Source organism: Furipterus horrens, unplaced genomic scaffold (assembly GCF_987537825.1).
Source record: "Furipterus horrens unplaced genomic scaffold, mFurHor1.1.pri manual_scaffold_9, whole genome shotgun sequence".
Lineage (NCBI taxonomy): Eukaryota > Metazoa > Chordata > Mammalia > Chiroptera > Furipteridae > Furipterus > Furipterus horrens.
In genome coordinates, this window is record NW_028327179.1 from 56,465,296 (window position 1) to 56,478,193 (window position 12,898).

The 12,898-nt window shown below is 38.1% G+C and overlaps 1 protein-coding gene across 1 annotated transcript in view; it reads right to left on the reverse strand.

Moving 5' to 3' along the window:
* TARP (TCR gamma alternate reading frame protein) overlaps positions 1-12,725 on the reverse strand; it is a 51,241-nt gene extending 38,516 nt beyond the window's left edge. The window contains exons 1-2 of the mRNA XM_090287370.1: positions 12,683-12,725; positions 12,278-12,587 (exon numbers count right to left, since the gene is read on the reverse strand). Coding sequence (XP_090143496.1) covers positions 12,278-12,587; positions 12,683-12,725 — 353 coding nt within the window. The remainder of the gene's footprint in view (positions 1-12,277; positions 12,588-12,682) is intronic.
* Positions 12,726-12,898: the final 173 nt, after the last annotated feature.

Here is a 12,898-nt window from a genome sequence, read left to right on the forward strand (position 1 = left end):
GGACACAAAGGCTTTTTGGTGACCACAGGCTTCCCTAGAAAGGAGTTGGGAGGAGAGCGGATCTCTGCCCGCTGGCAGAGACAGGACTCGACCAGGTGGCATTGGCGCTGAAAGACAGGAGACAGCATACTGCTGTGCAAATGAGAACATAATTTTCCTTTATATTTTTCTTTTGTGGACTGCGGAGAGGGGTGGAAAGTTTGGGGGTAGTAGGACATTCTTGAGGAGCGCAGGCACAGAGGCATGCTTGTCCACTCCAGAACCCTCCCCTTGGGTCGTGCGGGTGCGCATAAGGCAGTGCCCTCAATTCACTGACCCAGGTGCACGGGGCCGCGAGTCCAGGTGCCCCTTAGACACACCCCAACAGACATAAAATCAGTGTCCCAATGGGCGCAGGGAGGGCCCACTGGACACGCAGAAGACCGTGCGCTGACACCCCTGGTCAGCTCCAGTGGCCGCCAGGCTGGAGCATAGAGCACTTGCTCAGGCTCTGCTCATGCCCACCCAGACGGGTGTGGGAAATGTGGATGGCTGTGGCGTGGGAACAGAGGGCAGCAGTGACTCATAGATGCTCACTTCCATTGTGCACAAGGGTCTGGGGCCCTGCCCTAAGAGGCAAGAGACCAATTCCCAGAAGGCGGCTCCGCAGGTCAGAGGCAAGCTCTTGGGCCTCCTTGTGCAAGCAAGGGTGCGCCCACAAAGGCACCTTGGCTAGCTCCAACAAGTGCCAAAGGAACGCACCGTGCCAGCCACCGTGGGCACATATTGCTGCTGCAAGGAACAGGAATCTCTGACCTGACTCATTTGACCAGCTGTGGACGCAGAAAAAGAAGACGACACACAAAGGCTGAACTGAGTAAAAACATTCCTTTTTTTTTTTCTTCCTTAAAAGGAAAAAACAAAACAAAACTATATCTCTAATCTGTTTCATACAATCTCTCCCTCTCATCCTTTCTCTTTAATTGTTGTTTATTTGTTTGTCTATTTTAGCCTCCCTTTCACTCTAAATAAATAGAATATACTACTATATAAATCCAATACCATACAATCCCACTTTCTTACTATATTCTGCACTATTCCCTTTTTTTCTTCTATAGTTATTAACATACAATGTAAATGCTACCTACTATATTGCATAGTCTCAACTATGATTAATCTATCATCCCCTCTCTCAAAAATTATATTTTTTTCTCCCTAAAAAGAACTCTTACCTATTCTTTCTATAGTATAAAAGCTCTAATCTCTCCACATTTATATTAATACTGGCTCGTTGGCTGACAAAAGCAGGATAGAGAGTGGGGGATATTTTTGAGGGTGTGGGTCTTACCTGGGCTGTGTGTTTATGTTTTTAACAGCATCTCCACAAAAGAACTCAAGACAAAGTGGACAGAGTAACTGTCAATCAACTAGCCAGAGGGAAATCCTACCAAAGAGCATCTGAAATATAACCAGACAGCATAAACAAACGACATAAAGGGTACCCCAAGAACATCAGGCTCAGGAGATCAAAGAGACTGCACCATTGAAACCCCCAGATATCCTATAAAAAATTTCATACCACAAAGGTAGGAAGGCAAAGCAGACAAACCCAACAAACAAACAAACAAACAAAAAACGAGAAGAATCCAACATGGTAAGACGCAGAAATAACCTCTCAATGAAAAGAAAAGAGGAGTCCCCAGAAATAGAGGTAGATGGAATAGACATAGCCCAAATGTCAGATACGGAATTCAAAACAATGGTGGTGAAGAAGTTCAATATACTCGACAACCTTAAAAACAACTCTGACAACCTCCAAGGAAGTTACCCACAGCTCCAAGAAAATTACAGGGAACTTGCAGAGAACTACACCGGCATAAAAAAAGACATACAAACTATTAACAAGAACCAGGAAGAAATAAAGAATTCAATCTCTGAACTGAAAAACACAGTAGAGTCAGTCAAAAGCAGACTAAACAAAGCAAAGGATCAGATTAGTGAGTTAGAAGATAATGTAGAGAAAAATTTCCAGACAATACAACAAAATAAAAAAAGATTGAAAAAGTATGAAGAAGAAGTAAGGGAATTACAGGATAGCATAAGGAAAAAAAAATCAGAATCATTGGAATTAAAGAGGGATCAGAAGAACAAGGATTAGAAAAACTGACAAGAGAAATAGTGACAGAAAATTTTCCCAACCTGATGAGAGAAAAAGTTATACAAGTTCAGAAAGCACAGAGAGTTCCAATAAAGAGGAACCCCCCCTCCAAAAAAAACCCACTCCAAGGCACATCATAGTTAAAATGGCAACATTCCAAGACAAGAGAGAATCCTAAAAGCAGCAAGAGAAAAACAGCAAATAACATACAAGGGACCTCCAATAAAATTATCAAACAATTTCTTAACAGAAACACTACAAGACAGAAGGAAATGGACAAAAATATTTCAAGCAATGAAAAACAAAAGCCTACAATCAAGAATACTCTACCCAGCAAGGCTCTTATTCAAAATGGAAGGTGAAATAAGGAGTTTCCCAGACAAAGGAAGACTAAAAGAATACATCTCCACCAAATCAGCATTGCAAGAGATGCTAAAGGGAATACTCTAAGAAAAAAGAAGAAGAAGAAGAAGAAAAGGAGAGGAACAGAGGTACAAGGGGAAATGAATAAATATATGTCAATAATAACCTAAAATGTAAATGGATTAAATGCTCCAATTAAAAGACATAAGGTAACGGAATGGATAAGAAAACAGGACCCACATCTTCGCTGTCTACAAAAAACACACCTCAAAACAAAAGATTTACATAGACTGAAAGTAAAGGGATATAAAAAAAAATATTCCAAGCAAACGTACCTGAAAAAAATGCCGGGGTAGCAGTCTCATATCCGACAAAACGGATTTCAAAGCAAGGGCAATAAAAAGAGACAAAGAAGGACATTTCATAATACTTAAAGGAACAATCCATCAAGAAGATATAACACTGATAAACATATATGCACCTAACATAGGAGCACCCAAATACATAAAGAAAATACTAGAAGACCACAGGAAGGATATTAAAAACAACACACTCATAGTAGGGGACTTCAACACTCCATTACCAACAGTAGACAGATCTTCGAAGCAAAGAAACACCAAGGATATACAGGCATTGAACAACACACTAAACCATATGGACTTAACTGATATATATAGAATTTTTCACCCAAAAGAAACAAAATATACATTCTTTTCAAATGCACATGGGATATTTTCAAAGATAGACCACATAATAGAACACTAAACAAGCCTCAACAAATTTAAGAAAATTGAAATCATATCAAGCATCTTTTCAGACCACAATGCCTTGAAACTAAAAATCAACCTCAGTGATAAAAATCAAGGACACCCAAACTCATGGACAATGAATAACGTGTTATTAAATAATGAATGTGGTAGCAATGACATCAAAGAAGAAATCAAGAAATTTCTGGAAAATAATGATAATAAACACACAACAGCCCAAAACCTATGGGACACAGCAAAAGCAATCCTAAGAGGGAAGTTCATATCAATACAGACATACCTGAAAAGGATAGAAGAATCTCAAATAAAAAATCTAACCCTAAAGCTACAAGAACTAGAATAACAACAACAAACAAAGCCTAGGGCAAGAAGAAGAAAGTAAATCATCAAGATCAGAGCAGAGTTAAATGACATAGAGACTAAACAAACAATTCAAAAGATCAACAGAACTAGGAGCTGGTTCTTCGAAAAAATAAACAAAATCGACAAGCCTCTAGTCAGGCTCATAAAGGAAAAAAAGAGGGAAGAGCCAAATAAACAAAATCAGAAATGAAAGAGGAGAAATCACGACTGATACCACAAAAATACAAATGATAGTAAGAAATTACTACAAACAATTATATGGCAAGAAATTTGACAACCTAGAAAAAATGGACAAATTTCTAGAAACATCTAGCCTTCCAAAACTGAATCAAGAAGAAGTAGAAAGTCCCAGCAGACCATTAACAAAGAAGAAAATTGAAACAGTAATCAAAAATCTTCTTGCACACAAAATGGACAAAAACTGAAAGCATTCCCCCTAAATTCAGGAACAAGAAAAGGCAGTCTACTCTCTCCACTCCTGTTCAACATAGTTTTGGAACTCCTAGCTACAGCAGACAAGAAAAGGAAATAAAAGGCATCCAAATTGGGAAAGAATAAGTAGAGCTATCATTATATGCAAATGACATGATAGTATACCTAGAAAACCCTATAAACTCCACTAAAAGACTACTCGATATAGTAAGTGAGTTTGGCGAAATAGCAAAGTACACAATAAATATACAGAAATCTAAGGCATTTCTGTACACCAAAAATAAAATATCAGAGACTGAGACAAAAAAGAAAATACCATTTACTATAGCAAGAAGAAAAATAAAGTACCTAGGAGTAAACTTAATCAAAGAGTTTGAAGACCTGTTACTCTGAAAATTACATAACATTGAAGAAAGAAATTAAGGAAGATAGAAATAAATGGAAGCAAATACCATGTTCTTGGATGGAAAGAATCAACATCATCAAAATGGCCATACTACCCAAAGCAAGCTACAGATTCAATGCAATCCCTATTAAAATACCAAGACAAATTTCACAGACCTAGAACATATACTCCAAAGATTCATATGGAACCAAAAAAGACTCCGAAGAGCAAAAGCAATCTTGAGACAGAAGAACACAGCAGGAGGAATCACAACACCAGATATCAAACAATACTACAAAGCCACTGTGGTCAAAACAATCTGGTACTGGCATAAGAACAGACATATAGATCAGTGGAACAGAATAAAGAGTCCAGAAATAAACCCACGCCTCTATTGTCAACTAGTATTTGGTAAAGGAGGAAGGAACTTAAAATGGAGTGAGAAGAGCCTCTTTAACAAATGGTGCTGAGAAAACTGGACAGGGACTTGCAAAAAAATGAAACTAGACCACCAACTTACACCACACAGAAGAATAAACTCGAGATGGATTAAAGACTTAAATGTAAGCCATGACACCATAAAATTCCTAGAGGAAAACATAGGCAGGAAATTTTCAGATATCTCACATAACAATATCTTCACGGATACATCTCCTAAGGGAAGAGAAATAAAGGAAAAAATAAACAAATGGGACTATATCAAACTGAAGAGTTTCTGCTCAGCAAAAGAAAACATCAACAAGATGAAAAGGAAACCAACCATATGGGAAGATATATTTGCCAATGATATCACAGACAGGGGACTGATCTCCAAAATATATAAAGAGCTTATATGACTCAACATCAAGAAAACAAACAACCCAATTAAAAAATGGGCAAAGGACCTGGACGAACACTTCTCCAAAGAGGACATGCAGAAGTTCCATACACACATGAAAAAATGCTCAACATCATTATCCATCAGGGAGATGCAAATAAAAACCACAATGAGATACCATTTTACACCAGTGAGAATGGCTATCATCAGCAAATCAATAAACAACAAGTGCTGGCAAGGATGTGGAGAAACGGGAACCCTACTGCACTGTTCATGTGAATGAAGACTGGTGCAGCCACTATGGAAAACAGTATGGAATTACCTCAAAAAACTAAAAATGGAACTGCCTTTTGAACCAGCGATTCCACTGCTAGGACTATACCCGAAAGATTCTAAAACCCTAATTCAAAAGAACTTATGAACACCTATGTACATAGCAGCACTGTTTACAATAGCTCAGTGCTGGAAACAGCCTAAATGCCCATCTGTAGATGAGTGGATCAGAAAACTGTGGTACATTTACACAATGGAATACTATGTAGCAGAAAGAAAGAAGGAACTCCTGCCATTTACAACAACATGGATGGACTAGACAGAATTATGCTTAGTGAAATACGCCAGGAAAAAAGAAAAATACCATATGATATCACCTAATACAGTAAACTAAGGAACAACACAAACAAACAAACTAAATAGGACAAAGAGCAGAATAGCAGTGAATAAAGGGGAGGGAGAGAAGGGGGATAAGTAAGGGAAGGGTTTAGTCAAAGAATGTGTATAAATGACTCATGGACATGGACAACGGAGAGAGATATGATTGTGGGAGAAGGGGTGGGCTGGGTGGGGGAGAGAAATGGGGGAAAAATAGGACAACTGTAATTGAAAAACCAAAAAATAAAAAAAGGAAGAAATCAAGAAGTTTCTGGTAACAAATGATAATGAACACAAAACAACCTAAAACCTATGTGATACAGTTAAAGCAGTCCTGAGAGAAAAGCTCATAGCAATACAGGCCTACCTAAAAAGGATAGAAGAATCCCAAATTAAAAATCTAATCCTACAGCTACAAGAACTACAACAACAATGACAAACAAAGCCCGGAGTGAATAGGAGGAAGGAAATCATGAAGATCAGAGAGAATTAAATGACACAGAGACTAAACAAACAATTCAAAAATCAACAAAAGTAGAGCTGGTTATTCGGAAAGATAAACAAAGTCGACAAGGCTTTAACCATGCTCATCAAGAAAAAAGAAGAGAGAGGACCAAAATAAATAAAACCAGAAATGAAACAGGAGAAATCACGACTGATACCACAGAAATACAAAGGATTGTAAGAAATTATTATGAACAACTGTATCACAAGAAATTTGAAAACCTAGATGAAATGGACAAATCTCTATAAACACATAACCTTCCAAAACTGAATCAAGAAGAAGGAGAAGCCTGAAGACCAATAACAATTAGTGAAATCGAAGCAGTCATCAAAAAACTCTCAGCACACAAAAGCCTTGGACTGGATGGCTTCACAGGTAAATTTTACAAAACATTTAGGACAGAACTAACTCCTCTCCTTCTCAGACTATTCCAAAAAATCCAAGAAGTTGGAAGACACCCAAACTCTTTCTATGAAACCAGTATTACCCTAATTCCAAACCAGGTCATGACACAACAAAGAAAAAAAACTACAGGCCAATATTGCTGATGAACATAGATGCTAAAATCCTCAACCAAGTATTGGCAAACAGGATCCAGCAACACATTAAAAAGATCATACACCGCAATCAAGTGGGATTCATCCCAAGGATGCAAGGATGGTTTAATATTCACAAATCAATAAATGTCGTCGTCGTCGGCAGCCGTCCGTCTCGAGAGACGATGGTGTAGCTTCTTAAGAGTCTATCTGCACCGCCGAGAATGGCTGTGCAGTCCGACTCGGGAGTGACATGGTATCTGTCTCCTCCCGTGTTGAATCGACATCTTGTGATGACGCTGAAGCTACAGAGCCTGGGCAGGGTAATATGGAGGGTCTGCTGTTGCCCATGCAGCAGACACCCCCTCTCTTCGCAGCTGAAGGGTCCAAGGGAAAGACGGAGTCGATACAGCTTGGGTTCAGGTGCGCCGCAGGAGTTGCCGGTGTTGACTACAAGGTCAAACCGCCTTAGGGACTCCGGCTCCGGATTTTCTGTCGGGGTTTACTCCCTTAGCCTTTCCCCTGAAGAGGTATGCCGCAAGGCAGCGGAGGTTTTTTGGAGTCAGAGTTTTCCTTCTCTGATGTACCCTGACTGGAATGTAATACACCACATAAACAAAATGAAAGACAAAAACCACATGATCATATCGATAGATGCAGAAAAAGCCTTTGATAAAGTACAACACCCATTTATGATGAAACCTCTCAGAAAAATCATAATAGTGGGAGCATACTTCAAAATAACAAAGGCAATATACGAGAAACCTGAAGCCAACATCATACTCAATGGGCAAAAACTGAGAGCATTCCTTCTGAGGTCAGGAATAAGAGAAGGATATCCGCTCTCTCCACTCCTATTCAACATAGTTTTGGAAGTTCTAGCCACAGCAAGAAAGAGAAGTAAAAGGCATCCAAATTGGAAAAGAGGAAGTAAAACTGTTGTTATTTACAGACGACAATATAGTGTACATAGAAAACCCTATAATCTACATGAAAAAACTACTCTACCTAATAAGTGAATTTGGCAAAATAGCAGGGTACAAAGTCAATATTCATAAATGAAAGGCATTTCTGTACAACAACAATAAAATATCAGACTAGAAACTAGAAGAAAAATCAAATTTACCATAGGAACAAGAAAAATAAAGTACCTAGGAATAACTTAACCAAGGAGGTAAATGACCTGTACTCAGAAAACTACATAATGCTGAGGAAAGAAATTAAGGAAGATATAAACCAGAAATAAACCCACAACATCATGGTCAATTAATATTTGACAAAGGAGGCAAGAGCTTACAATGTAGTAAAGACAGTCCCTTCAATAAATGGTGTTGTGAAACTGAACTAATACATTAAAAAATATTTAAAAAATAACTTAGACCAGCAACTCACACCATATACCAGAATAAGCTCAATGTAGTTAAAAGACTAAATATAAATCACAATACCATAAAATTCCTAGAGGAAAACAGAGGCAGTAAAATTTCAAATATCTTTCAAAGCAATATTTTTGCCCATATGTCTCCCAGCACACACACACACACACACACACACACACACAAAAAGAGAAAATAAACAAAAGGGACTACGTCAAATTAAAAATGTTCTGCGCAGCTAAAGAAACTATTATCACAATGAAAAGGGAACTGAGTATATGAGAGAACATATTTGTCAATGATACATTGGATAAGGGTTTAATATTCAAAATACATAAAGAACGTATAGAACTCAAAACCAGGACACAAACAATCCAATTTAAAAAATGAGCAAAGGATGTGAATAGACACTTCTTCAGGGAGAACAATAAGATGGCCCATAGACATAAGAAAACATGCTCAACACCACTAATCATAAGAGATATGCAAATTAATAACACAATGAGATGTCAACTTATATCTGCCAAAATGGCTATAATTTAATAAGTCATCAAAAAATAAGTACTGGTGAGGATGTAGAGAAAAAAGGGACTCTAATTCACTTTTGGGAATGCAGACTGGTGCAGCCACTGCCAAAAACAGTATGGAGTTTCCTCAAAAGGTTAAAAATTGAATTCCCTTTTGATTCAGAGATTTATTCCACTTCTGAGAATATGTCCAAAGAATCCCAAAACACCAATTGAAAAGTATATATGCAACCCCATGTTGTTAACAGTGTAATTTACAATTGCCAAGATTTGGAAACAACCTAAGTGCCCATCAGTAGATGAGTGCATAAAAGACATGTGGCACATTTACACAATGTAATACAATGCAGCAGTAAAAAAGAAGGAACTCTTACCTTTTGTGACACTATGAATGGACCTGGAGACTATTATGCTAAATGAAATAAGCCAGTCAGTGGAAGACAAACAATATGATTTCACTTATATGTGGAATCTAAAGAACAAAATAAACTAATGAGCAAAATAGAATCAGGAAACAGACTGAAAGCTGTAAGAGGGGAAGTGGGTGTGGGGAGTGGTTTAAAGAAGGTGAAGGGATTAACCAAGAACACATATGTATGACCCATGTAAATGCACAATGGTGTGGTGCTTGCCTGAGGAAGTGGGAAGTGAGTGGAAGGGGACAAAGAGGGGTGGATTGGGACAACTATAATAGCATAAACAATACAATACAATATATTTTATAACATTATGGCGATACATTTCATGTTTTATTTAAGAATATGGTGGCCATCTTGTAAAAATATAAATTTATACAACTTTCCCACATCGGTTTATCTTCTAGAAATTTTGATTTATCAGATTTTAATTAAATCTGATAAATGAGTAAGTTACAGAGTCTTCTGTAAGAAAGATGGCCAGGACTTTGTCTTGAAGCAAAATAAACATATTATTTGACATGTACAAGAGAAAAAAATCACTACTATCTGTGACCCACTAGTTTTCACAGTCTGATATAATTTTGATTTTACCCATTATTTAGATCATATCAGATATATTTCTATATAACACAAAAGATAATTGGAAAGTACTGTGTTTACTTGTTTATAAACACTCAGGGCAATGTTCAACAGAGGCCAGGTTATTTTACATTCAATCAGATTCTTCCCTTTAGCATTTTTACCATCTGTCATCATTCTGAACTTGATGAACTTCTAGTCTTTTAGTGCAGTTTTCCATTTTGGGTACTTCACATGCTATCATGTGCAATTCAGATACTTCTTAATTCATAAGCACCTATAGAAAAACATGTTTGATGAAGTACTTGTTTATAGAAGAAGTGCTTGTCTGTTCTGAATAGGTATGCATGAAAGGCACATTTGTGTGAAAAAATCTCTCTTGGAGAAGGCACACTGTACCATAGTTCCAAATCTCCTTTCCTCTTATTTCTCCTTGCTCTAACAGAACAAGCCATGGCTCTGTGTTCTCTAGTAGTGATAGAAAGAGAAATTCATTCATGTGGAGTCTCGTCTCTATTTAGCAGCATCCATACATATATTTTTATTCAGCTTTATCTATACAACGGTTATTGCAGTAAAAGGCAGAGAAGGCGCTGAAAGCTAGGGATTTTAAACTGAGCAGGAATTTGATTTCAAGATCACAAAATTCCAAACCCTTTTCTTTCAAGTACTTCACCCTTCTTGAGTGGAGTTGGAAAGATGTGTGTGTGGCAAGGACAATTTCCAGGTCTATTCCAGGTCAATATATTCAGAGGAACTGTATCTCACCTAGTCAAATATGAGATATTGGGTGTTGCTTTCTGAGAATTACAGGAAATATCACCCTAAGTAAAAAGTAGGTGAAAAGCAATGGGCAGTAAGTGCAAGCACCTAGCAAAAGAATCTGGGAAGACTGGACCTAGTTTAATTGGAATATCCAATTAAATTCTACAACTTAGCTTCTTTTCACTTGTCCTCGAGTTACACTAGGAGATTAAAGTGTCCACCAGAACATTTGGACCACACAGTTCAAATTATACATATTATTTTTATTAAGTGGTTATTTCTTTCATGAGCTTGCTGATTACACTGCACGTGTAGGCTAGAAAAATATATATACACTTTCTAAACTTGCTTAACTTAGAGATAGAGGAGTGGGAGTTCTCTGCACTGGATCTAAGGGTTTAAGTTGGAGATTGTCTGGAAAGCCAATTCTAGTCTCAAGTGGTGCCCCTGAGGTTGGCTGGGTTTGTGGTTTACTTTCTGGCCAGTGAAACCACATTTCCCAAGGTCTCCTGTCTCTATTTTCAAGTCTCAAATCATGGGAAATGCCTAAAGAATCCTCAGGTTTTGTCATCATTTATTCTCTCATTACTAGAGAAAGCAAACGATGTAGAATAATGAAGAAAATACATTTGCCTGACAAAACATCCTTGCCATTGTGTTCAATGATACAATACACCTTTGTCATTTTCTGAGACAGAAAAGTTCATGGAGAAAAATAATACAAATTGTGGGACTTGGAGTGAAAGAATGATATTTGAATCAATAATCTTATTCTGCGTACTTATTAGACCTCCAAGAAGAGGGGTTTTCAGCCGTAATGTCATACTGTACTGTTGTTCTTGTTATTTTCAAGTTGTGGATGTTAAGACCTTGGACATGAAAATGTCCTGAGTCACTCTAACTATACAGAAAGTAGGTCAGTTCTATCAAATTTGGAACCAAGGGCATAACCACGTCAGAGTGAAAAGCAGGGAATTTGAACTTTTTCAGCAGATTGTTCTGTAACTGGCAAACATTTACAAATATATTTATGAAAAACCAATCTCTACCTCCCACATGCCCAAATATTTGGTGTGTATGCCAGAAAACTATTTCAATTATTGGGTATTTCAGAACAGACAGGAAACTACAGAAATGAAGGGAAATAAATAGCCATGGCAAAACAACATGGAGATAGAAGAAGCTTGGAGTCCATCCCCTGCTGACCTTTACCCCTTCTCAACAGTGTGAAGTCACTTACTTTGCTACATATTAGACCTTATCACATTCTGGGGACCTCAACTGAAGAAAAAGTATAGTTAGTTGCTATAGCTTCCTTTTTGAAAGAATTACAATTGTGCTAAAAGAAGTTCAGCACTGACCATCAGAGAGACAGGAAAAGACACTGGACTGAAAATCTGAAATGTAAGTGGAGCATTACCTCTGTCGTTAACTACCTTCAGAGAAGTCACTTGCCGTCTGTGAGCCGGCCCCAGCTTCCTCATTTCAAGTGTGAGCACTGTTCTGATTATGTCCTAAGAGTCCTCCTTGTCCCAATAGTTTATGAACTTATGATTAAGGGTATTAAAGAGTCTGTTGTAGTTGTTTGAGTGTGACAGGAGTTATGGGTTAGTAATAGAAAAGGTTTTCTTACAGAGCCCTTGTGACTCTGTGACATTGTGAGATCCCAGCAGGCACAGTAGTAAGTGGCTTCATCAGACTTGACAACATTATTGATGATCAGGTAAAAGATTCCGTCATCTTTCTGATATGTCTCCAAGCGGGGATTGAGCTTGTCATCCTTGTTGTTCTTGGTTGAGCCATAAAGGATCCGTCTCAGGGGCTCCCCTTCTTTTTGTTGATACCAGTGCACAATGGCATTCTCGAGGGGAAGCCCAGACAGCTTGCAGCTTATGTGCACTGTTTTGTCTGGTGTTTGGGTAAAGGAGAGTCGATTCTGAGATATTCTCATTTTGGTGTCTCCATCTGAAAAGCAAGGGACAGAATTCAGAGGCACTTGCAAAAGTTGACTTTGGAGACAAAAACAATGACAAGATAAGTGAGGGAGAAAGTCAACCTACAAACCCAAACCAAAGACACAAGGAAAATCCATGGGGTTGGCATTGCCAGTGACTAGTTAGAATGGACACTCTGAGGGGTGTGAATCAGGATGGGGATGCAGTGACAACCCTTGTTCTGCAGAGGCAATGATGCTGGAGGGTAGAGGGGAGGTTTGCTTTGTAACCCATGAAAGTCCTCGGTAAAATCAGTCGCAGAGTTATTTTTTCATGTTCCTG